Here is a 26,846-nt window from a genome sequence, read left to right as displayed (position 1 = left end):
TTTCAACTGTTTCTAAATCCTTTGTATTGTTTAATAATTTTTATATTTAAGATACTATTGCTTTATTAAAAGTTAATGAACTTTATGACTAGTTAAATGTAATAAACCATGTTCCTATAGAGCAATGAGTCTCCTATCTTAGAGTCTCCACGTTGCATCTTTCTATTTCAGAACTTACCAGGTCAGCATAAAAAAAAAAGAAAGAAAGAAAAGTAAAAGGAAGAAAGAACTGTGTTCAAGACATGTGTCACTCAAATATATAATTTGCTAATCTTAATCCTTAAGTCCTTTCCTCAAGAGCATAGGCAAGCAAAAGAAAATTACTGACAAGAAATGGGAAGAAACATAGCAATCTAAACCAGAAAGAAACTAAGAGAAGCAGAGAAGCGGTTGCAAAGTTCTGTGTGATTATCCCAAATTTATTCCCTCATCTAGAAATTCCTCAAGTAGAGTCTGTTTTCATATGTGGAGGAAGATGCTTCAAGTTCCAAAGCTCCAAAAATCAAATTATTCGGTAATATAAAATTCAATATAATCTTCCACCTCATTTAAAAGAGCCTCTAGATTCCATGTTTCTTATATATTGTTATGGAACTTGGCCTCAAATTCTTCTAAATAATTTTGTAGGAATGAGTAAAAAACAATTTTAATATATTTGTTGAAATCATATATATATTTAAAATCATTAAAACATAAAACAGAAGATTTTATATACATTGCTGATCAAAAAAATTGTTTGGTAAGTTTTCACAACTGAGAAGAAAATAAATAAACATAGCACAAAGTCATTTTTCCTGATAGGTTTCTCTAGTGCTTTCCAGCCACGTAGTTATTTTAAAGCATTATTAAAATTCATTCTGCCTTCATTTTATATTTAAAGGAAGATTTGTTTGGAGACCAAAGAATACATACACACATAACAACACATACACACACGAACATATACACATTTACTCCTTTCCAAACTGGTTAAGGAACAATCCAATATGGACCTTAAATATATTTGCTTGACATGAATATCAGGAAAGCTCATTGAGTTTAATTAATCTGTTTTCAAATTTAAATGACTCAAAGTTAAACCTAAGTATTTTTTTGTTCCTAAAGGAATACATAAATGAGTGAAAACTATATATTATATAGTAACTATAGTCTAATATTTTATATTACAAAACCAGATTTTCACATGTGACTTCTAATTATCAAGATTCATAAGTTGTTGGCAGCTTGACAGTACAAAATGGTTAAGCAGTACTGTAGAATATCTATATAGTCAAAGAAGAAATCATTTTATATTTTTTCTGATTTTGCTCTATGAAGAAAAATATGGGCATTTATTACATGTAAACACAGAGAACATATTTACTAAAGATACTTGATATTATAATTGTTACAGTGTATTTTTTTTATTTTTTTAAATATTTATTTATTTTTGAGAGACAGAGCATGAACTGTGAAGGGGCAGAGAGGGAGACAAAGAATCTGAAGCAGGCTCCAGGCTCCGAGCTGTCAGCACAGAGCCTGATGCAGGGCTCTAACTCACGAACCGTGAGATCATGACCTGAGCCAAAATCAGACACTTAACTGACTGAGCCACACAGGCGCCCCTATTACAGTGTATTTTTTATTTTATTATTTAAATTTTTTTTTAATGTTTATTAATTTTTGAGAGAGAGAGAGAGAGGTTAAGTGGGGGAGCACAGAGAGAGGGAGACACAGAATCCAAAGCAGGCTCCTGGCTCTGAGCTGTCAGCACACAGCTCGACGCGGGGCTCGAACTCACAAACCGGGAGATCATGACCCGAGCTGAAGTCGACTGAGCCACCCAGGGATCCCTATTTTATTTTTTTTTTTAATTTTTTTAAATCTTTATTTATTTTTGAGAGAGAGAGAAAGAGACAGAGAGAGAGCGAGCATGAGAAGGGGAGACACAGAGAGACTGGGAGACACAGAATCCGAAGCAGGCTCCAGGCTCTGAGCTGTCAACACACAGCTGGACGCAGAGCTCGAACTCAAAGACCGCAAGATCATGACCTGAGCCGAAGTCGGACACTTAACCGACTGAGCCGCCCAGGTGCCCCCAGTGTATTTTTAAAGTTGATATCCTTGGATCAAATTCAAGGAATGTTTGGCCTCTTCTCATACAGATGTTTAGCTTATGGAAGATAATGCAGCTGATCTGTCAGTGCAGCATGAGCAAGGTACATGTATCACACACACAGGACTCACTTTTCTTTCTAATCTCACAAACTTTAATCAAGTTCTGGAATTAATACTGCTGATATCTTAGATCATGCTTCCATTCACACTGAAGTGAATATTAGGAATATGTTTAAAAAATAGATGCAAGTTACAGACTTAATATACACTTTTTGAGATAAGAACTTTAAGAAGTGAATTCCAATTTTAATTCAAATATAAACTCTAAGATCAGCACTTCACAGCTGTCTGGTGGGACACATGCTAAAGCTCCCAGTAAAATGTCTCTGGCTTCAACAGAGCCTATAATAGGATTTTCAGAAGGACCACTGTCATCCTTGTGCTCTTGATAAAACTTTCACTCCTTTCCCATATCCCTCACCCCCAACATCCTTGGCCTCATGATCACAAACCGCTAAAGAAAACAATCCCCAAAAGGAGACTACCATTTGAACATTTTACCTGTCTTCTATAAAAGACCCTCTGAACTTGTCTTCTCATTCTTTGCTTTTGACCTTAATCTCCACAGACCCCCACTGTTTTATCCTTCCTTGAATTGCCTCCCCAAACTCTTCACTGTACCCTAAGAAACCCCAGATGTTTCATCAGCTGAACTGATATTCTAGCTATGTTCTATGTTTGCACTGTCTTCTTGTTCTAACCCTTATTTTCCTAAGGGCACAACTTCTTCAACAGTTCTCTCACGGGGTAACCATTATTCTCTTTCACCCTTCCCATAATCTAGGGCTAGAGATAAAGTCAGATTCTTCCTTAATCCTTATTGGCACTTCCCAACTATTTCTCTTAAAAAAAAAGGGGGGGGGGGCGCCTGGGTGGCTCAGTCGGTTAAGCGTCCGACTTCGGCTCACGTCATGATCTCGCAGTCCATGAGTTCAAGCCCCGCGTCGGGCTCTGTGCTGATGGCTCAGAGCCTGGAGCCTGTTTCAGATTCTGTGTCTCCCTCTCTCTCTGCCCCTCCCCTGTTCATGCTCTGTCTCTCTCTGTCTCAAAAATAAATTAACGTAAAAAAAAATTTTAAGAATTTTAAAAAAAAGGGGGGGTATTTTTCACAGAAAATTACCTTTCCTAGTCCATGCACTTCCACACTTTCTCAGATTATGATTAACTCACTCTTCTCCTCACTCCTCAAAATGCAATACTTCCCATCCCTTCCTCAAGTGAAGATCTTACTTCTAACTTCACTGAAATAAACAAACAAACAAACAAACAAACAAACAGTACCAATCCCACCATCTAATCTACCAATGAGACTGTCTCTGTGCCCATGGCCCTGTCTTTCTTCTAGGACAATGGATGAGCTTTCCTTGCTCCTGTCTAAGGCATTCCTCCTCCTTTACTGAAATACGAGTAATATATTTCACACTCTCATGATTTCTTCCCCAGCTCTTCATTCTACTTCCTTTGCTGGGCACTTCTCTTCTTACCCTCTAAATGTCAGAAACCTCCAGGACTTAGTCCTTGGATATTTTTTCTCTACCTACATTTATTTATTTGCTGATATTATCTATGATTGTAAATTAAAATGATATCTATGCTGTTCAATGCAGTAGCCACTCACCAACTATAGCTACTGAGCACCTGAAATGTGGCTACACCAATTTCTAAAATATACACTGGATTTGGGGTATAAATGTAAAATAATGTAAAATACTAACAATTTTTATATTGACTATAATGAGTTAAATAAACCTGTTATTAAAATTAATTTTATCAGTTTCTGTTTTTTTAGTTTATTTAAGAATCTCTATATCCAATGTTTGGCTTAAACTTACAACCCCAAATCAAGAGTTACATGGTTTTTCTTTTTTTTTTTTTTTTTTTTTTTTTTTTTTTTAAACGTTTATTTATTTTTGGGACAGAGAGAGACAGAGCATGAACGGGGGAGGGGCAGAGAGAGAGGGAGACACAGAATCGGAAACAGGCTCCAGGCTCTGAGCCATCAGCCCAGAGCCTGACGCGGGGCTCGAACTCCCGGACCGCGAGATCGTGACCTGGCTGAAGTCGGACGCTTAACCGACTGCGCCACCCAGGCGCCCCAAGAGTTACATGGTTTTTCGACTGAACTATCTAGGTGCCCCTTACCTATTTCTTTTTTATCTTTTCAATGTGGGCACTAGAAAGTTCTCAATCACATTTGTGGTTCATATAATATTTCTATTAGACAATATTGATCTGTACTTTAGTGACTCCAATTTTGAGCCCACACTTATACACTACCTATCTGACATTTTCATTTGTATGTATAATAGACACATTAAACATAATATCCAAACCTCAATTCTACATTTATGCCCATTGAAAACTGTAGGTCACTCTCCTGTCTCAGAAAGTGGCAACTCCTATCTTCCAGTTCATTAAGTTTTAAAGCCTAAGAATTATCCTTTCTTGACTCTTCCTTTCCCTCACATTCCATACTGTCTCTTACCAAATACTGACAACTCACCATCAAAATATTTTTTAAGAGGGTATTTTAAGAAAGTGAGCTCAAGGAACAGGAAAGAACAATGAGGAAATAAAACAAGAAAGAAAGGTAATGTAAGAAACCTTTCTGAGTTGAGCATCACTACAAGAAACTGGTTGCTTAACTGTTTAGGACCTGCTGAGACGTTTATATAGTGTAACTGAGACCGTTCTCCCCAGGGAAAGAAAGGAGGAAACATTTACCCATTGGCTCTTATCCTCCCTTCCTTGTTGCTCATGTGCCAGTGTTGAGCGCATTTTTGTTGGTGTCCCAAGCCGGGAAGGAGTCAGGGAAGCCTGGAGAAGGAAGCAGCCTCTACTGCAGTAGCTGGATAAGAAGTAAATTTAAGAATATTTCAAGTGGTGTGTGAAAGGTGTTTGCCCCAACTATGGAAAGAACAGACTGTGCACATGTCTTCGCAACTCCCCTAATCAGTGATGTAACATTGGTAGCTTGAAATTGGCTACATTAAAGTATTTACACCATGGAAATTGGCAAAGACTATAAATCAGGCTTCCTCCCTCTGCCCCACCATAGCCAGTTAATAAACATTTGCTAGCACAGAACTGACTACAAGGTCCTATTTTTCAGATAGCTGCAGGCTACCCCTCTCCAGCTCCTTCCCAGAACCGTAGCCTCATAAGTTCTTTTTGTACTTCTTTGAAATTATGTTTGTGCTTCCCTCCCTTGGGCCATTGCAAATGGTTTTCTCATGACCTAGAACTCCAAGCAGGAATTACTTCTTATCCTAGTAATTCTTCCTCATCTTTCATAGCTTAGCTCAATTGTCATTTCCTCTGGAAAGCCTTTGCTGACCCCAGTCCAGGCACCATTCATTTGTCATATACTCTCAACTGCATGTAAGTGATTATTTAATTGGTAACTGTTTCCCCAGCTAGTCTCCAAGTTCCATGAGGGAGCAAGTTTCTCTTTTGTATTCCCCATACCAAGTTTTGCATATTTACTGAATATCTCAATCAAAATTTTTCAATTGACAGTTATTAGAAGCACTTTTACAGGGTTCCTGGGTGGCTCAGTCAGTTAAGTATACGACATTGGCTCAGGTCATGATCTCACAGTTCATGGGTTCAAGCCCTGCATCAGACTCTGTGCTAACAGCTCAGAGACTAGAGCCTGCTTCAGATTCTATGTGTGTCTCTCTCTGTCTCTGCCCCTCCCCGGCTCATGTTCTTTCTCTTTCTCTCTTTCTCTCTCTCAAAAATAAATAAACATTAAAAAAATTAAAAAAAAAAACAAAAGTTCTGTGTAACAGAAAAAAAATTTTTTTAATAAATAAATAAATAAATAAATAAATAAACGATAAATACATAAAAGCACTTTTACTATTCTCTCATCAATGAAATTGCAATTGTTTTAAGAGCATTGAAAAAGAGTCCTCATAGTTGAAAATATGGGAGACATGTTGGGAAAAGAACAAAAGATATTTTTTGGATAAGCATCACTTCTAGCTATAATCCACTGAGCCAAATCTCAGTCACATAGCCCCACCTAACTGTAAGCGAAAGTTATGAGAAATGTACGTTAGCCAAGTGCCCAGGAAAAAAGGATACAGTAATAAGTTTGACAAATATCTAGCCAGTCTCTGCCACAGTCAGCCCTTTTGAACATCAAATATCCATCCATTCTTATTCCCTGACAAATACACTCTTCCTCTCCCCAAAGGAGATAACCTAAAGTTCAACCAAAGTACTACATTCAGCTCAGAGTCCAGAATCTCTGGCTATTTGAAGTCTTCTTCATCAGGTCCAGGTGTGGCTCCTTCTGGCCAGTAATAATATATACAAGATATATAAAATTATTTCCACTTTCCCCCAGAAGCACACAACGTCCAGCATTGGGCAGGTATAGGATAACTTCAGTAAAAACTCCATTCGTGAAAGAGAAAAAGAAAAGTCACATAGCAATCACCAGACTAAAGAAGGTACAGAATCCTGCTGGGGAGTCACTGAGAGCCCCCCTAACCTGGAGGTGGAGAAGTTTTTTGAGTACACAATGATTCTGTCCTGGAAGTACACTCCCTTATTCTTTTTTTTTTTTTTTTTTTTTTTTTTTTTTGGTTCATTGTGGTCTCTGGATCTACTCTGGGAAGATTTTTCTTTGCTTGTTAGCTACACCTTGCTATTGTCCTCCATGGGGACTATACAGCTTTTGTGGGTCACTTCCAAATAAAGCCAGATTATTTTACTTTTGAACATTTTATTAAATCAAAGTTCACGGTTTCTTTGGCAATAACATTCTCTAAAATATTTGTTAGATTTTTTAATTCATTTTTTTTCTAATTAATTCTTCATGCCAAAAACCACATTCAAAGTTCTTTTTTTTTTAAGTGTAGCTTTAAAATCTCTTTTGTATCTTCATTTATTTATCCCTTGCTTTAGTCTTTCAACTTAGTATTAAGTGCCTGGAGGGGATCTGAGAATATGGGCTGGGTTAAGAAGGACACACCCTTAATCTGATTTTTGCTGCAATGATAGGTCTTAGACATTTGCTCAAAACCAAGGATTCTGATACCTAGTACCACTCTATGCCCTTTCATTTCTGCTTGCAAACCAGCCAATACTTTTGATAGTTCATCTCTTTCATAGAATAACTTCCCACAGGCAGCCAAAACCACCAACATATTCAATAATGCTATTTCACAACTTCATCACCTAGAACAAAGCTCAGTAGGTACATGGTTTAGATTCCAACTTATTGCTGGTGGCAGTTTTACTATTACATAAGATGTATCTCCAACACTTTAATTTCCTGCATCCGTTCCCATGCTGCCACTTAGTACAAACTATGCCAGTGAATCCCACAGCTCTTCCCCTGTGTCTTATGTTCCACCTACTGCTGACCAAGTCTAGAAACTCTACTTCTTAAATGTCTCTAAAATCTCTTCCCTCAGTTCTGTTCTCAGTGCCACTACCTTAATTCAAGTCATCCTTTCTCATATGAATTAGTCCCCTCATCAATGGACCCTGTGCCTCCAAAATTCAACACACCTCATCTCTGCAACCAGGAATGCTCTAAAAATGAAAATGTGATCACTGCCAACTTTTCACTAGAACATCTGGAAAGCAGGGAACCTGGGTGGCTCAGTCCGTTAAGTATCTGATTCCTGGTTTCGGCTTATGTCATCGTAACATGTATCTGACTCCTGGTTTCGGCTTATCTCATGATTTCATGGGTTCTAAGCTGGCAGCATTGAGTCTGCTTGAGATTCTCTCCCTCTCTCTCCATCTCCCCCACTCACGCTGTCTCTGTATCTCTTAAAATAAATAAATAAACCTAAAAATAAAAAAAAAAACATCTAAATGGTTCCCATTTCTTTTAGGCTAAAATTCAAAGTTCTCCAAAATCTAGTCTCATCTCTGATTACTCCTCAATCTTCATTTCAGTCATATAAAATCATTTCAGCTCCTGCAAAGACACTACAATCACTTTCTCAGATATCCATTATCATGTAGAGGTTAGACCATCTGAGTGTAGTTAGAGTTCTATAGAACTTTTCGTCTTTCATTATTTTTTTTAATATAATTTATTGTCAAATTGTTTTCCATAGAACACCCAGTGCTCATCCCAACAAGTGCCCCCCTCAATGCCCATCACCCACTTTCCCCTCCCCCCCCACCCCCCATCAACCCTCAGTTTGTTCTCTGTATTTAAGAGTCTCTTATGGGGGCGCCTGGGTGGCGCAGTCGGTTAAGCGTCCGACATCAGCCAGGTCACGATCTCGCGGTCCGTGAGTTCGAGCCCCGCGTCGGGCTCTGGGCTGATGGCTCGGAGCCTGGAGCCTGTTTCCGATTCTGTGTCTCCCTCTCTCTCTGCCCCTCCCCCATTCATGCTCTGTCTCTCTCTGTCCCAAAAATAAATAAAAAACGTTGAAAAAAAAAATTAAAAAAAAAAAAGAGTCTCTTATGGTTTGCCTTGAGTAGATGTTTAATCACCCTTCAAAATTTACCAAAGACTTTAAATCTCCTGGGAATCCATCCTTAATTACTAAATCTGAAGAAGGTATTGCCTTCCTATTGATTTCAAAGCAGTAAAGCTTATTTTTACTACAATATGGGTCACACTATATTGTAACTATCTATTTACTGTCCTTTGTCCAACCACATACAAATTACATATGTCAAGTTTGAATTTCTTCAGGGTAAGTAGCGTATCTTTTGTCTCTATACATTTCACATATAAGTAAATCTTGGCTGAACAATTGCATGAACCTCACAATTACATCATGGCAGTTAACCCCCAACATCAATCTTCAATCTTCACCTGTCTCTCTCTTATTTGCCAGATCTCCAATTCCAACTTCCTAATGGTTATCTTCATATTCATGTCTACTTATCAGGTCTAAAACTCAATTCATTATCTTTCCCATTCCTTTCTCCATCTGCCTAAATTCCACTTGTCTTTCTCCATTCCGATCTCAATTTAATAATGCCTACCTACCCAGCATTCCAGTCTAGAAACCTCAATGTCTTTCTTTAGGAATTCTTTGCTCAAATGAATTGGCGATGGCCAAGTTAAAAAGAGCAAACAGAGTTCTTTTCTACAGCATTTCACAGAGCTCTCAATATATTAATGCTCAACATGAATCTCCAAGTAGTAAATGCATTTTTTAAAACTTATCTAACTGGAGATCCCTTTTGTTGAGGTGAATGCCTCAGAACTAGTGTTCTGAAGACTCTACTTTGAGAAATGCTGCTGTAAATCCCTCCTCCACACTTACTTGATGCTGACTACTGCCCTCACTTAGGCCCCTGCCATCTCTTACATGGACCATCTCTTTCCCATGCAACCTCCTCACTTATCTCTCTGGCACCATTCTCTGCACAGCCTCTACTGACAGTTTTGTTTTTCTATCAGAAGAACATGGTCATATCTTACCCTTTCCCCACTTTTCTCTTGAAATGACCAGTGGCTTTCCATTACACACAGGTTCAAATCCTAGGCCTGCTATTATATTTTCTTCTAAATCTAGCCTCACCCGTCTTCCTAACCTCATTTCTTATCACATATCTCCTTTCCCAAAACGTATCACATTCTTTCTTCCTTCAGAGCTTTAATATTTTTCTCCCATGGCTCAAAATGGCCTCTTCTGTTCCCACACTACATTTAACAAATTTCTCCTTAAAACCCCTTTCTAATGAGCTCTCTTCTGAGAAAATTTCCTTCTGGCACTTGGTTGGTTACTCCACAATGTTCCCGTAATGCTTTGCACTTACCTCTAGTGTAGCAATTGTCACACTGGATAATAAGAAATTACTCAGACACTCATCCCCACCATTACTCTATGAGCCTTTTAACCTTTATTTCTCCAGCTCCTAACATAGGAAAGTATCCACATTGAATGAATAACATAAGAAGCAATAACAAAAGAGGAAAAATGGAGATGAAGTTACAAAGGCTTAAACAGAAATGTGTTTTAAGAAGTCATTTTGTCTAGAGATGCCTGGGTGGCTCAGTTGGTTTCATGATCTCACAGTTTATGAGTTCAGCCCCACATGGGGCTCTATGCTGACAGCACTGTCTGGAGCCTGCTTCATATTCTGTCTCCCTCTCTCTCTGCCCCTCCCCCACTCATGCACGCATATGCTCTCTCTCTCAAAAATAAACATTAAAAAAATTTTTTTTAATAAAAGTCGTTTTTTCTAGCCATTAGTCTCAGGAAAACAATATCACTTTGCTTAAATAGACTTCCAAGTTCCATCTTACCAAGTTCCTGATAGAAAACAAACCTCTACTATATAATTTTTCTTAAGGAAAATCCTACAAGTCCTAAAAATCCTTTTGGGGTTTTGGGGGAACACACTCACAGCTTGCCTATACTATCTACCCTGCTCAACAACAGGATTCAAAGCCATAAACCTCTCACTGCTTTAGTAATGGTGAACTACAATGGTCTGAGAATTTGTATCAGAAGAAATATTATCCTGTCGGAAGATGTGGCTAACCAATTTTGTCCTAATAAATTCCTCTTTCCCATTAGCGTACTCTCTTCTCAATTTCTGGTGGTCCCCAGAGCTTAGTAACCCTTTAATCATGCCTCCCTACCTCCCATGGCTAAGACTTAAAGTATGGGCTTTTGTTTCAACAAGGAAATTCCATTAAAAGTACACCAGAAGCAAACAGTTTTGCCTGTTGGTTTGCTGAAATTCTCTGCTCCACCAAAAACTTACCTTTCGCAATTAGATCCATCGAGTCCTTGAATTTTTCCTTTACACTAAACATGCATGGCTCCTTAAAAGAAGTTTGTTGAGGGGTCTCCTCAAAATGTTCCCTTTTGAACAGGTGTTTGGGAAAACAAATCTTTTTGTGTGCCGTCCAAAGTTCTTGGACCCCATCAAGTGTTTCCTTTTTTTTAATCTCCAAAGGTATGAATTTTACAGATTTTGGTTTTTGATGTTTATTTCTAAAAACATTTATAGAAGTACTTTGAACTTTATTCTGTGAGTAAAACAAAAATAAATTTAATAAAACTCAATTTTACTATTAATAGTATAATACAAAAATTATATAATACATTTTATAATAAAATTATATCCACTCATTGCATTTTACAAAGTACCTTTACTATATAAGACATTTACTATAAAGCACATGACAGTAATCAGATAAAGCAGATGTTATCCTCTACAGTTCTTCAAAAGCCCTTAACAAGAATGAGGGTTAGTTTTCACTTCCAAAAAAAAAAAAAAATGTAAATTCTAAAATAGTAATTTTCTCCTCACATGTGATATTTTCAAATGCAGTTTTAAAGTCCATTTTACAATAGAAGTTTTCAAATACTAGACATATTAAGAGTTTAATATTTTTCAAGCATCTTTGAAGAATTTTCAAATGTTCATAAAATGCTAACACTCCCAAACTTCTTTGTTGAACCAGAACTTACAGTTCTTATTGGAAGTAAGTTCTCAAGAAAAGCATATTAATAATCAGATATATATTTCAGATCCTTTCAATCACTTAATTCCTTCTTACTTTTGACTACCTTGAGCAGTAGAAATACAGTCCCAGGTCTCCAACAGGTAATTATCCAAACAATTATAACTGTTCTAGTCATTCTCTTGGCCCATAGACAGAGCTATGGCTCTCTGCCCTCATCACTCCCCTCCAGAAAAAAAGATTTATACAAATTCAAATTGTTGCCAACTCAAGATGCCAATAAAAAGATTTTAATAAGATAGTACTATGTTCTGCCAAGCAACCAAAGATAGAAGAGTATGCTCTTAGGATTGGATAAAATTCTTTAGAAAGGTCAAGTTTCTAAAATACATCTATCTAACTCTTTAGTTTTCAACCTATGTTTCTACTAGTGAAATCAATATAACTTGAAATCATTTTTAATTGGTTAGAGAAAAAAAATTAGTTAAGCAATGTTAACAATGTTGATTACAAAATTAAAACCACTTATGACCAGTTTCAGCCTAGAGGACCATTCAAAAGAAACCTAGGTAAAATTATATCCCCCTCACCTATAAGCATTTAAAAATATTTAAAGTCCTTATCTAAAATTCAGTTTTTAAAAAAAGTATTCAAGGGGCACCTGGGTGACTCAGTTAAGCATCCAACCTCTGCTCTGGTCATGACCTCACAGTTTATGGGTTCGAGCCCTGTGTTGGGCTCTGTGCTGACAGCTCAGAGCCTGAAGCCTGCTTCGGATTCTGTGTCTCCCTCTCTCTCTGCCTCTCCCCCTTCCTCCCCCTTCTTCTCTCTCAAAAATTAATAAACATTAAAAAAATATAAGTATTCAAAAAGCAGTAGTATGATGTGGCACACAGTAAGCCATCCTAAGATCCCCTTCCCTCACCTGTCTCCCCAAAGACCCATTTCTCGCAACAGCTGCTGCTCCCCTACAATTTCTCATCTCGTCTGCAGATGCTATCCTCTAAAATTTCAACCTGCGATTCCTGTCTTATTCCTGTCTTATTGCTGACCGATTCCCTCACACTCCCACCTCCCAAATCTATGCCATTCAGCAAATATTCATTGAACCGACCACAAAGCTTGTTGCTGGAGATGCAACATTCACAAAAGAGTCACGGCCCTCAACGGATGGTCAGACTGGTGAAGGGCTCTAATGCAAAGTGATATGAAAGGAGATTCAGGGGAGAATGTCATTCTGGGGGCATGGGAAAGACACATCTCACAGTATATTTTCTAGTTTAGCTTTATCTAATAGTGTTTAAAGAGGGATATTTATTTGAGATAGTTAATTCAAATATTTGTTATAATTCACTAAAAGAAAACATTAAAAATTGGATTAAATTTGCAAATTAAATATATATATAATCAAATAATCTGTATATTTATAAAATCTTATTTTTAAATGTAACCTAAAATCAATTTTTATATCTAGTGAAGATTTCATTTTCTCTTCTATTCAGAATCTATTAGGGTTCATGCAACCATTTGGAACAATCAGTGTAGTATACAAAAATAGTTATTAGTTTTCTGAAAAATAAGTTAGATAAATGGAAAGCATTAACCTCATTTACTTTCTCATAATGTTGGGCAATGAGAGTTTTTGCTTCTTGAAAAAAATCTTGCTTGGTGATCTCTAATATGGGACCTAAAACAGAAACACAAAATGTTTTGTTTTGTTTTTTTAATGTAGTTAATGTACTTTCTTGATCACAAATGGCAAAACTATGAGATTAAAATTTGGGCAGTGATGAATCTTGCAGGATATTATAAAAGGTAAGTGTTACAAGTGGATGTTGTAAGTAATGCAAAAGAAGTTCACGGAATGATCCTTCAACGTAATATTTTACTTTAAAAAAAATCAGCTTACAATGATGAGAGTGGTAAGGTAGATATCCTCATTTACTTAAGTCCAGGGAAACCAAACAAAACACACAAAATCAAAATCTCCTTCAGCTCTTCAAGTTCTTTAAATGTTACTATATAGAAGACATAATATGTTTTGGGCACAGAAATTACTAACGAATCTAAACGTATTTTGTATACCTGATGACTAATTCATATGTCTGTACATTTCTTCAAGAATATTTGCCTTATGGGGCGCCTGGGTGGCTCAGTCGGTTAAGCAGCCGACTTCGGCTCAGGTCATGATCTCGCGGTCTGTGAGTTCGAGCCCCGCGTCGGGCTCTGTGCTGACAGCTCAGAGCCTGGAGCCTGTTTCAGATTCTGTGTCTCCCTGTCTCTGACCCTCCCCTGTTCATGCTCTGTCTCTCCCTGTCTCAAATAAAAAAAAAAAAATAAAAAAAAAAAAAGAATATTTGCCTTATATCTAGATGTTAAAATTATAACTACAAAATAAACTCAATAGGTTTACTGAGTAGGAATAGCAATGAAATAAAATACACAACTACAAATGAGTAAATAACAATAATTCTTATTTATATTCTCCTAAGATTCTCATTCTTTTTATCCAGAGCTACATATAGAATTCTACAGCATGTACATAGACTACATTATTCTCAGTCTTGTCTAAAATTTCCTCCTTAGAGGAAAGGAGGATCGAGATTTTTCTCTCTTTTCAGCCATTCAAATTTTAAGCAATTAGAAACTTCATCTTCACAAAAATCAAAACCTTAATAAGATACTGTCTTACTTCATGTGGGCTGCTATAACAAAATGCCATAGGCCAGGTGACTTACAAGCAATAGACATTTATTTCTCACAATTCTGGAGGCTGGGAGTACTAGATCAGGGTGTCAGCATGGTCAGGTGAGGGTATCCTCACATGATAGAAAGGACTAGGGAGGTCTCTGGGGCCTCTTCTATAAAAGCACTAATCCCATTAAACCCTTTGATGAGGGTCCCACCCTCATGACCTAATCCCCTTCTAATACCATCACCTTTGGGGGTTGGATTTCAACATTCCAATTTCCAGGGGTAGGGGTTGGGGGCAACATTCAGATCATAGCCACCACATACCCACCAGAACGGCTAAAATTGAAAACACTCATAACAGCCAATATTGGCGAGTCTGCAGAGCACTGGTAGGAACGTAAGATCATCAGTTTGGAAAAGATACAGCAATTTCTTATAAAACTTAATATACATCTATCCTGTGACCTAGCAATCCCACCCCTAGCTATTTATCAAAGAGAATGAAGCATATATTTACAAAAGAGTTGTACCAGAATGCTCATAGAAGCTTTATTCATAATAGTTCCAAATTGGAAACAGCCCAGATGTGTATCAACAAGAGAACAGCAAACAAACTGTAGTATATTCACACAATAAAATACCATTAAGCAACAAAAAAGATTCAAACTACTGGCACACACAACAACATGAATGAACTTCAAAAACATTATGCAAAGTAAGCATCCTTACACACACACACACAATATAATACTTTATCATTCCACTTCTATGAAGTTCTAGTGCAAACACAGCTAACATATGGGAGAAAAAAAAAAGAACAGTGATTTTTCTGGTGGGAGATGGCATGAAGTAACTGAAAAGGAACATGAAGGAAATTTCTAGAGTAATGGTAAGCATTCTATATTTTGATAGAGTGGATCACACAGGCATATGTAATTAACTCAGTGAATATATGTCTAAGATGTTGGCATTTTGTTGTTGTACATTTTATACTAATAGAATAAAAATATAAACAAGTAATGAAGTCTGACTATGATATGCATGTTGATGCATGGATATGAAATAAATCTAATACAGTAAAATATTCATGGTAAGAACTGGGTGGTAGGTCTATGGGTGTTAATTTAAAATTCTTTCAAGCTTTCTATATGTTTGAAATTTTCATAACAAAATATTGGAGACAAGTTCTCTCTTCATTCCTTCACGAAATCTCCCCTTGCTTTTCCCCATGTAGACTCATGGGCCACAGGTAGCTGTTCCTTTGGGGCAATGCCATCCCAAGGATTGAAGCCTGGGAGAAGAACTTAGCAATAAAGGAGAGAGACAACTGGACTCTAGCACCCCCTTAAAAATGTTGGGTTAGAAGAAAAAGCATTTACTAAGTTGTCCCATCAATGGGCATTAGAATTGTTTCTGTGTAGTCATTCTAGAAAAAACATCTTTTCTTGCTCTCAGGCTTCTTCCTTCCTTCCATTCATACCTATACCATGGAAAGTGGTGTATGTAAGTCATGTCAAACTCAAATATCCTGTCCACCACACACTTGCCACTGTGTCTCCCCACAGTCAGAGCTATTTACATATTGCTAAGGATAATGATTGGTGGGTTTTTTTAATTCTTTCCAATAAAAAAAAAAATTTGTCAAGACTTCACGCATGTGCTTTTGGAAAAGTATACATATTCTTTGTACAGATCAGAGCACAAAGTCACATGTGAATCATAAAATATTTCATTATAAATATCATCACTCAAACCATAAGATGCACTGTCCTCACATGGAAGAGACAGGAGTTCAGGGATTAAAACTGTCTGTCAAGTTTGAACTAAAATCCAAATCCACTTTGAGGGGTCTTCTAACCAGACCATGTACTTCCCAGAGGAAAGGCAGTAACATATTCTGAGGAGTGACTCCACAACTTATCCTCTTTATCTTCCTCTCATGATGATCTTTCCTCCTTCAAATCCATCCTTCTGACTAATGAAATCTCCCTTATAATTACAGCACCTCCATGTGTCATACACATGACAAACAATATAACTTATTCATAGATGAGATGGTTAAGTCACTGAGTTTTGGTGAAACTATTTTTTCTTCATTCCAAACAAGACCTTGAAGATGATCTAATCTTCATGTATAGGCAAAGCTCTGACACGCCGAGGGCCCAAATGCCTACTGAAGTCAGCTGAGCTGGAAGCCTACACAGGAGCCGTTCTTGTGAGTTGCTTTCTGCTTTTTCCTACACATCTGCTTCTTTTGCTGAAGCCATGCACTCCTTTTGAGTACTGAAGACTCCAATGAGGTTTGCCTGTTCACTCTAGTAAAATATTTGCATTTCATTGCCACTTTCTGCTATGGACAAAAGATATGTATTGCCCCAAAATTCATATGTTCAAACCTAATGCCTGATAGATGGTATTAGGAGGTGGGGCTTTTGGGAAGTGATTTGGTCATGAAGGTGAAGCCCTTATGATTGAGATTAGTGCCCTTATGAAGAAGCCTCCAGAGAGGTAGGTAGTCCCTTCCATCCTGTGAACATACAGTGAGAAGACATCCATCAGTGAGGAAGCAGGCCTCACCAGACATCAAATCTGCTGCCACCATTATCTCGGGCTTCCCAGTCTCCAGAACTGTGAGAAGTAAATTTCTGTTGCTTATAAGCCACTCAGAATATGATACTTTGTTACAGAAGCCTGAATAGACCAAGACACTTTCATTTCAAGCTGTCAATCCTGAGCCCTTATTGTAATTTAATGTCCTGATAAAGCTGTTCTGATTTTCCCCCTCATAACTATAAATTGGCCTTAGACAGAGGAGATAAATTCCCAAGTCAGCATTATACTCCTAGCTGGGCTTTTTGATGACTGGTGTGTCTGATTCTCACCAAGAGCCACCTGTCACCTCTGAACTGTGGAGGAGTTAGTATACACCCTGGCAACTCTAATGGCCTTCCTGGAGCCAGCAAGTAGATTCTGACTCATTGAGGGACTGCCACAGCGAACTCATACAGTGAAGCCATGAAGTTCTTGAACACAACAAGGCCTGGGATTGTTCTTAAAAGGGCAGAGAAAGGCAGCCACCATCCAAAGAGAGCAACTTCTCACAGACCCTAAAATGACTCCAACTGAAGACATGTAGATACACTGACTCCAGGTCAGCAATCCCAAGCCCTCACTGGCATTTAAGATGCTGAGGCAGTTGTTCTGATTTTCTCTTGTAACTAAAAATTAGCCTTTGAACCAAAAAGTTAAATTCGTAAAGTAGCACAAGAGAATTCATATCTCAGTCCCTTAGAAAAGGCAAAGCTCTAGTGTGTGTTCCTTAACTTTATAATTTCTAAGAATCTTTATATATTCAACAAATGAGCCTAAAATTATGAGAAATTAAGCAATTTTGATGTTAAGAATCCATCCAGTTAATAATCTTTGAAGCTTCTGTTTCTCTGTTCATAATAGGGTAAGTATACAAGCATGCAGCTTTTATACATTCAAGTGTGCATTAGAACTTCAATTATTAAAAGGAAGCTGTCAAGGTCTGCTCCTTCTCTTAAAAAAATCTATAATTAAAGCTTTGTTTACTTGCAGATACACATCCATAGCATATAGAATGACTTTTAAGAGCTCTCATTCCTGAGTCACACTATTTTGGTCTTGAATTACAATTTGCTCATGAACCTTATTTTATTGTCTTAAGCCTTCGTTTTCTCATTTGTAAAATGAGAAAAATAATAAGAATACATCTTGCACAGAGTTTTGAGGATTCAATTGCACTTGGTTACAAAGCACTTAGCACAGAGGCTGGCATATAACAAGCTTTCAATCAATGTGAGCAATTATTACTGTAGTTACTGTGGTATTACTCTCATTGAGCTAAACTTTTCTCCAACCATGTTTATATAATTAATTTCATCAGTCAGTTCTCATTTCTTCAGTAGCACAAAGATAAATTTCAACTTTCTAAATTAGTTTGAATAAATCTGGTCTTATTATAGTTCTTTTTATCCAAAATTAATTAATTAATAGGTTTGAAAATAATACAATTTCTTTATACTTTGGATTCCTTAAGTTACTAAACCCCCAAAAGCAGTAAAAAATCATTATAAGCAGTAACAAATATTTTATGATAAAGTTCATGAAGAGATTTAAATACTTATACTACTTACATAAAACATGAGTACAAATATTAACATTTCTATGGGGGAAGATAATGAATTTCTAATGCCAAATGATTTCACTAGCCTAAAATTGTTTTCTTACGTTTATTTTATATTTTTTTTAAAAACTCACTCTTCCTATATCATCAGTTTAATGCTATTATGATATATAGTTCATAAAACTTCATATTTTTCTTAATGCTTTGGAAGTTCTGTGTAATTGTTCTAGTAAATCTCTGAAGTGAAGACACCAGAAGATCTAATTTTGGAAGTTATGACAGGGAACAAATCATTGGCCATCTCTTGATTATATCATTGAAAAAAATCTTTTCTGCCCCTAGAAAAACCAAGGGACTAGCAAACATGTGTTTGGTAATTTGTTGTAGCAGCAACACAATACTAATACAAATTGTTTACTTGTTCTTCTGTTGATGGACATTATGGCTATTCCAAGTTTGGAGCAATTGTGAATAACACTGCTATGAGCATTTTTGCACAATGCATTTGGTGGAAATTTTTCACTTGTTTTGTGGAATAAGAATAAAAAATAAGAATAAGAATAAAATTTCTGGGTCATAAAAAAAAAATAACTGGCCTTACTAAGAGAGTTTCTATCCTTCCTACTAACAGGTTCCATTCTTCAGAGACATCACAAAAATTTACTACGGAGATATCCTGAACAAAGATGTATGCCTACATGGCTAATGCCTTCTTTGCCTCTATAGTCAAAGTAAGTGCCTATGTGTTTGATCTCACAGATGTTAGAAAAGCCATACCTCAGACTCAAAGAGATTTAGTTCAGCATATGTTCATTAAGCACCTACTAAGTCCCAGATGCTAAATGTGCTAAATTTGGTGCTGATTTGGTGCCAAATGTGCTGAAATAAATAGGACATTAGGTAGCCCTGCCTTCCAGGTACTTAGAGCCTAATGTCAGGAAAAAAAAATATATTGTAAATAAACGCCATGACATTCAGTATGCACATACATTGTGATGGAGGCCGATGTAAGTCACTAACACCCCCTACTGCCAGCTTGCTAATGTATGAATTTCCCTTTAAAGATATGAGACTTTGCATTATATTATTAGAGATAAGGCTTAAAACAGAAATATCCCAAGAGAAATAAAACAGTGAATCAAATCCAGACTAAGACAGTGGTTTTAAAACTGTGCTTCATCAATTTCATGTGCCTTCAGGGCCCTTCCTTCTTTCAATCACAGAAGCTCAGACCTTATCTGTTTTACATATTTGAACTCTTCCTAAGTTTTCATTTTGTAGGAAATGTCCCTTGGCTAAAAATAACAAACACACAGCAAACAAGTAAAAAAACAAATTAACAAAGGTTTGAATATTACTTTGTGTGCTGAAAGATCTCCTTCTAAAAGCAGGTTCAGAGGACGGGCAGGATTAAGTCAGGGGAGGGGAGAAGCTTAGAGACAAGGTGCAGGAGAGAGAAGCTGAAACTAAGATGGTTTAATTTGTTTCAGGGCAAGGAGTTGTGGAAACCAGAATGTGAAGGGAAGATCTTTGAAGAGAAACCTCAAAGAAAATAGTTTATATTCAATTCCACTACACTTAAGTGAAGAAAATATAATTTATCTAATTTCTTTTCAAAAAGAATTTATTTTTTTAAAGATTATTTTGAGAGACTATGCGAGAGCGCACAAGCAGGGGAGGGGCAGAGAGAGAATCCCAAGCAGGCTTCTTGATGTCAGCCCAGAGCCTGATGCAGGGCTCAATCTCACAAACTGTGAGATCATGACCTGAGCCGAAATCAAGAGTTGGATACTTAACCAACTGAGCCACCCAGGCGCCCCCCCAAAAAAAACAAACGAAACCCAAATTCCAAGTGGCATATGGCTATCATCTCTTAAAACACATATTTTACAATTTTTTCCACAACACATTCTCCATTAAGACCCAACTCTTCAGTTCCATTGTAACAGCATTCTGTTGAGTTGTCTCTTACACACTTTTCCTCACTTCCCCACTTTCTTTATTCCTTCTTTAGCCAAGTGGTTTATCGTCTTTACAACAATAAACTAATTAAGGTTTCTACCTACCTCAGGGAGATTTTACAGTGTACCTCCCCTCCAAAACAATCTCTCTATGTTAATCTTTCCCAGAGTGGGATTAGGTTGCTAAGGAGATACACAGGAATTACCAGCTCTCAGTATCAATACTTCAAATATAATTTAATTAATTATGGACATGACCCTAGGGCAAAATGGAACTAGAGAACATTCCTCCTCTACTTTATGGATCTTCTTCCCTTCTGTCCTATACATCTTAAAAATGTGCTGTATTATCCGGATAGAGAGTTAAAGTAATCCACATAGCGCTCTATTTGTAGCCCAGAATAGCCTGTATCATATACTGCCTGGGGTCACAAGAGTCAAAGAGAGGTAGCCTAACAGGAAATCTTAATGATCTCAGCCTCTATGCAGCACTCTATGTTTCTCAATCTGGTTACCTAAGCCTAAATTTAAGGTTACCTGCATGTTGCCAAGTCTAGATTAGCTCTAAATGAAATACAATGTGAAGGGTGCCTGGGTGGCTCAGTCAGTTAAGTGTCCAACTTCAGCTCAGGTCATGATCTTGTGGTTTGTGGGTTCGAGCCCTGCGTTGGGCTCTGTGATGACAGCTCAGAGCCTGGAGCCTGCTTCAGATTCTGTGTCTCCTTCTCTCTCTGCCTCTGCCCTGCTCGCACTCTGTCTCTCTCTCTCTCAATCTCTCAAAAATAAATAAACATTTTTTTAAAAATTCTTTTTTTTTTTTTTTAATTTATTTTTGGGACAGAGAGAGACAGAGCATGAACGGGGGAGGGGCAGAGAGAGAGGGAGACACAGAATCAGAAACAGGCTCCAGGCTCTGAGCCATCAGCCCAGAGCCCGACGCGGGGCTCGAACTCACGGACCGCGAGATCGTGACCTGGCTGAAGTCGGACGCGTATAACCGACTGCGCCACCCAGGCGCCCCATAATTCTTTTTAAATAAATACAATGTGAGCCTAATATAGACACATTTCTAAAAGTGAAAAAACATGAAATTAATTTTAATAACATACATAACTGTTACAGATTTTATTTAAAGGATATATATCCAAATATTATCATTTCCACATCAATCGATATTAAAAATTAATGATATTTACATTCTTTTTTTGTTGTCTTCAAAAATCATGTATATATTTTATACTTATATACCTCTCAATTCAGATGTTGGTCTTTAATAAAAAATAATCTATTCAGGTTCTCTAAAATATCCACTTGCAAAAGTATATTCACATACTCAAGTTCCTCTAAACATGGTTAAAAGTTTTCCAATAACTGAGTTAAATATTTTAATAAATCAAATTACATTGAAATTAAAATTAATTACATTTAAATTAAAAGAATTAAAATCAAACACTCAATCCTTAGTTTGACTGGTCACATTTTAAGCAATCAATAGCCATATGTGGCCAGTAGATACCATGTTGGACAGCACACTAAATTAAAAGTTGCTATAGATCTCTCAAAGGTTGGTTATATTTAAATAAAGGGAATGAGGTGAATTCTTACAAGGTACACCAGTAACTTTAGTGCTCCAGATATTAATAATTAGAAGTTTCTCAAAACTGTTGGACACCATGCATTGCACACTGAGTCGTTAGGGAAGTGCAATACTCACCTTCTGCTTTATCAGACATAACTTCCGCAGCAGTCATGATGGGCGGTTAGGGTGATCTTTTTTGAGAGCTGAGTTCCAAGTCCCTAAACACAATCACATTAAATACTGCATTGATAATAAATACTTGCTTTTATCTATTTCTTTCACCCACTCATGAAAAAAAAATAGGATGATTAACACTTTTTATACATTACTCCTCTGCTCTAAAATCTCCTATGCCTGCCACTTCTTTTTTTTTTTTTAATTTTTAACGTTTATTCATTTTTGAGAGACAGGGAGAGACAGAGTATGAGCAGGGAAGGGGCAGAGACAGAGGGAGACAAAGAATCCGAAGCAGGCTCCAGGCTCTGAGCTGGCAGCACAGAGCCTGACTCGGGACTCAAACTCATGAACTGCGAGATCATGACTTGAGCCGAAGTCGGACGCTCAACCGACTAAGCCACCCAGGTGCCCCTATGCCTGCCACTTCTAAAGACAGTAACCATAAAAGCTAGCATTGGGTAGGGCTCTGTGGTTTACCAAATGCTTGTGTGTGTGTATATATATATATATCACCTTACTGATTCCAAACAACCTGACTGGAACTTATCCCACTTTTGGCAGATGTGGAAACTGGAGCTCAGAGATGTGAAACAACTTGTCAAAGTAAGCATATATTTAGTGGCATGTACAGAACTCAAATCCAGATCTTTGGGCCCAATTCCCTATGCAGGCCCCTCTGAATTCTCACTATTTTCCCACCAATATCCAGTTAATACCTAGCACATACCTAACACATCCTTGCCTTGAGCCAACACACTTGAGCTTAGATTGACATTAGTTTTCTACTCAGAATGCCCCGTTCTCACACCTTTGTTTTCTTATGTCCTACCCATCCTTACAACATAGGTTCAAATCCTACCTCCTCCATGATCACCCCAGCCTCTAGGGGCCTGTTCTTGCAAACATAGCAGTTATGATGTCCATGCCTCTTACTTGAAACTTAGTACATGCTTCTGTGTAGGGAGATAAAAAAAACAAACAAAAAAACAGAGTGAAAGATATAAATAGAAGTTCTGTATTCTTAATTAAACTCTAAGTGCCTTGAAAACCACAGTGTACTTTATACCAGTGGCTCCTCAACCCTGGATGTCTATTTAAGTTGCCTGGGTGGGAAATAGTAAAAATAAAATCAAAGTCTAGAGTTGGGCCTAGGAATCTGTGTTGTTTTTTTTTTTTTTTTTTTTAAGTTTCCCAAAAGATCAAAGGTTCAGCTGGAGGAGTGAACCACTGCCTTTTGCCTTGAACTTCCTAATTCCCACCTCAGTGAATCACATTCTGGAAGTGCTCAGTAAGGGGCTGATAAACATGTTGACTAAGCTGAGCCCTTCTTCCTATGCTTGAAATTATCACTACTTCCAATGGATTATCCAAAATGCTTCAAATGTTACCCCAGGGAGTCAGGGGTTACCCCAGGGAGTCAAATGTTACCCCAGGGAGTCAAATGACCCCAGGGAGTCAGTTATACCAATGCATATTACTGTGTGCTCACATGACTTTATAATTAGAAATAGGAATATTAAATGCTTTACAGAGTCCCATGGACCCTCTTGTTCTAAAACCCTAGGTATAATTTTTAATTAGCTGACTAGAGCATCAAACTGGTGAAGTATTCAAGACCTTTTAAATACTCTGGGCATTATTTGAGTAAATGCACAAGCCATCATGGCCCTATGGAAGTCATGACTCTATGGCCACACGATCTTAGGTAAAAGGCTACAACACTTTTTCTCAGCTTCTACCCAGAGGGGGGGAAATATTGCAGTTAGTTTTAAAATAACAAATCTGAAACATCCAAAAATGATTCATTCTCAAATTGTCAGCATTATACCATGGGCAAGAGTACAGACCATGTACCTCATTTGCCTGATTGTACAAATGAACTGGGACAAATTGAAATACTGCACCTCCCTTAGCAATTAACAATCAAAACCCATCTTCTGGTCTGGCTTAATTACTGTCTCCTTCCCATTTAAATATAAGAAGAAAATAAAGGTGTTTTGTGCTCTGTCATTTTTTTGTTTTAATCTCCATAGCAATGGACTCTTCTCTGGGGCGGTTGGCTCTTCCACCTTAATTCAGTATGCCAGGAGTGTCAGCCTGCATTAAATTGGCTGGCAAGAAAGCCATCCCACAGTCCTTTTAATGCACAAAACTAGCCAAGCATCCTAAGGGGTGCTGGTGTGGTAATGTCCCCACAAAACCAAGGTGATAGGGAGTAACTGAGACAGAATCTGGGGGTGGATGAAGTCTTTGGAGTCTATAACAAGTATGAAAATATTCCATGGATCAGAGTATAAAGCAAATGGAAAAGTCATCAGATAGACAAAGGTTTCCATTTCCTAGAAAATGATGAGGATGGAACTGATTAAAGATACAGAGCACAGAATATCAGATAGGGTCCCTCTCCACTTTCCATCCCCAGCAGACAGTTATGAAATGTTGCGTACCTCCTGATATATGGATCAATTTCAATTAATATGAGCAAATCTAGTATCTGGGTTTTACAAGGGGTACTTCATCCATTTTGGAAGAAAAGGCAAACACATAAGTCAAAATTTTAAATAAAATCCAAACAACTGTATTGCAGATGTCATAAGAAAGCCTGTGAGCTTTGTAAATAAGTGATATAAACCCATGAGTGCCATGAGTTCAAATGAAGACAAGACCACTGAAGGCTAAGAAAGGACTGAAGAAATGCATCAAAGGGAGACTGAGCAAAATCTGGAAGGGTGACTGTTGAGGTAACAGTGAAATTTTGAAAAACTGGTTCAGCACAGGCATCAACCAATTAGAAGTGGATGCTGGCCAGCACACCTGTATGGTACTGAGTATCAGATCCGTCCCAAGTGGGTCAGGTTGGCTGCTTTAAGAGGAACAGAGAAGCAGGCAGGTGAGAGAAACAGCAAATGTAAGGTGAGAAAGCACATGGACAGCAAATAGTGGCTCTGATTTAAGCAGAGGGTTAGACTATATGCTGTTGAAGTGGGCAACAAACCACTGAAATATTTTGAAGCAAGCAATGACATAAGCAGTGTTCTGGAATGTGACTTCCGTAAAGGAAGGATTCTCTTTTCTTCCCTGCTTCAGTCCCAGTGCCTTAAACAGGACCTAGCACTTAGAAAGATTTCAAAAACTGTTTGGGGAATGAGTAATTGTGTCAACAGGATGCTGGAAAGGGATGCCCTACCTTCTCATGTCTTTTCAGGCACATCTGTGAAAAAGTCCTTCCACCCCCTCTCCTCCCGTAGATGCTCAAGGCTCTCCTATCAGGTTATAGGAATGCTAAGGGTTTCTAATTCTATTTCTATGTGGATAAAAAAAGCAAGCAGAAGTGGAAACAGCATTTCCCTACCTTATCTCCTTAGCTTATCCTTCCAAAGTAGGTGACTGGGAAGAATTTATCATGGTACCTTATATAATTAAGGATCCTGGTGACAAAACAAAACAAAACAAAACAAAACAACAAAAACAAAAAACTGCCCTATGGTATTCAGCAGGACTTGGGGAAACACGTCATGGTCCATCAATGTAGACAGTTTCAACAGTCAAGATAAGGGTGAATGAGAGCAATGCTCCTAACCTTCAATCACATGTTAGTCCCTCCCCACTTCTCCATGTTAGAAATTGCACTTATATCCACCCAGTTACTCAAGCCATAAAACGTTGACTCCTCTGTATTTTTACCTACCACATCCAATCCATCAAGTCTTCTACATTTTTAACTTCAAAATACATCTGCTTCTCCTCATCTTCCCTCTTCCCAGTCACAATCATTTCATTCTTGGAATGCTGAAATAGCCCCCTACCTGCTCTTTCAATTTCCAATCTAATCCTATTCCCATTCATTCTCCACACAACAGAAGTTGTCTTCTTAAATGTTTATCAGAGCATATCATTCCCTTTCCATTACTTTCGAATGCATTTAGAATAAAACCCAGCTTCTTGCCTTCGGCTTTTCTCTCTCTCGCAACTGAGTAAGTATGGATGAAAAATATAGCACTGTCATCGCACAGCTCCATCCAGAACTGAGCCAAGGGGCTTGCTTTGACTTCTCTTAGCCTCAGCTTCCTTATTTGCAAAATAAAACTGTTGGGAAAGGAGACCTGGAAGGCTCCATTAGTTTCTAAAAACTGTTATTACATTGCTTTTGTATGCAATTCTAACTGGCCCCAAAACTCAAAAACTATGAAGTTAAGAGTTTGTGCCTCCCTCTAGTTCCTCTTCACTTTCCTGAGCAGAATATCCAAGAAAGTGGCCTAGGCCTGACCTCTTTCCATCACATCCCTGGTTGCAACCCTCCTCATGTGCTCTCTACCCTGGGCCACCAGGGTCTCCCTCTCAGGTCTTGTCCTGTCGCTTGTCCTGTTTCATTCCCTGATAAGTGTGAGCCCTCCTCCACTTTTTCTCTTTCAAGAAAACAAGGATCTTTGGGTCCTTTTCCAGATTTGTTTCCTAACTTCTCTCTGCCAAGTCTCCTTGTCCCTCAGACCAGATATCAGATATGCTGGCACCAAACAATAGGAATAAAAAAAAAAAAAAAAGGAGTACAGGGAGAGAAAAGGAAATAGAACAAGTCCTCACTAGGTCCAATATAATAGAGCCAATATTAGACATCTATAATGGGTAAAAAGGTATACTCAGAGAATAGGAGAATAAAAAACTTATAACTGTATAATTAAAATTATGAACCAAATTAATGAGATAGCCATAAAA

General features: G+C 37.7%; 1 protein-coding gene across 1 annotated transcript in view; it reads right to left on the bottom strand.

Moving 5' to 3' along the window:
- Positions 1 to 22,110, bottom strand: part of IQCM (IQ motif containing M) — a 390,946-nt gene extending 368,836 nt beyond the window's left edge. Inside the window, exons 1-3 of the mRNA XM_030312945.1 lie at positions 22,092 to 22,110; positions 13,177 to 13,259; positions 10,867 to 11,134 (exon numbers count right to left, since the gene is read on the bottom strand). Coding sequence (XP_030168805.1) covers positions 10,867 to 11,134; positions 13,177 to 13,259; positions 22,092 to 22,110 — 370 coding nt within the window. The remainder of the gene's footprint in view (positions 1 to 10,866; positions 11,135 to 13,176; positions 13,260 to 22,091) is intronic.
- Positions 22,111 to 26,846: the final 4,736 nt, after the last annotated feature.

Source organism: Lynx canadensis, chromosome B1 (assembly GCF_007474595.2).
Source record: "Lynx canadensis isolate LIC74 chromosome B1, mLynCan4.pri.v2, whole genome shotgun sequence".
In the NCBI taxonomy this organism is placed as follows: domain Eukaryota; kingdom Metazoa; phylum Chordata; class Mammalia; order Carnivora; family Felidae; genus Lynx; species Lynx canadensis.
This window is presented reverse-complemented; position numbering and strand designations above follow the sequence as displayed.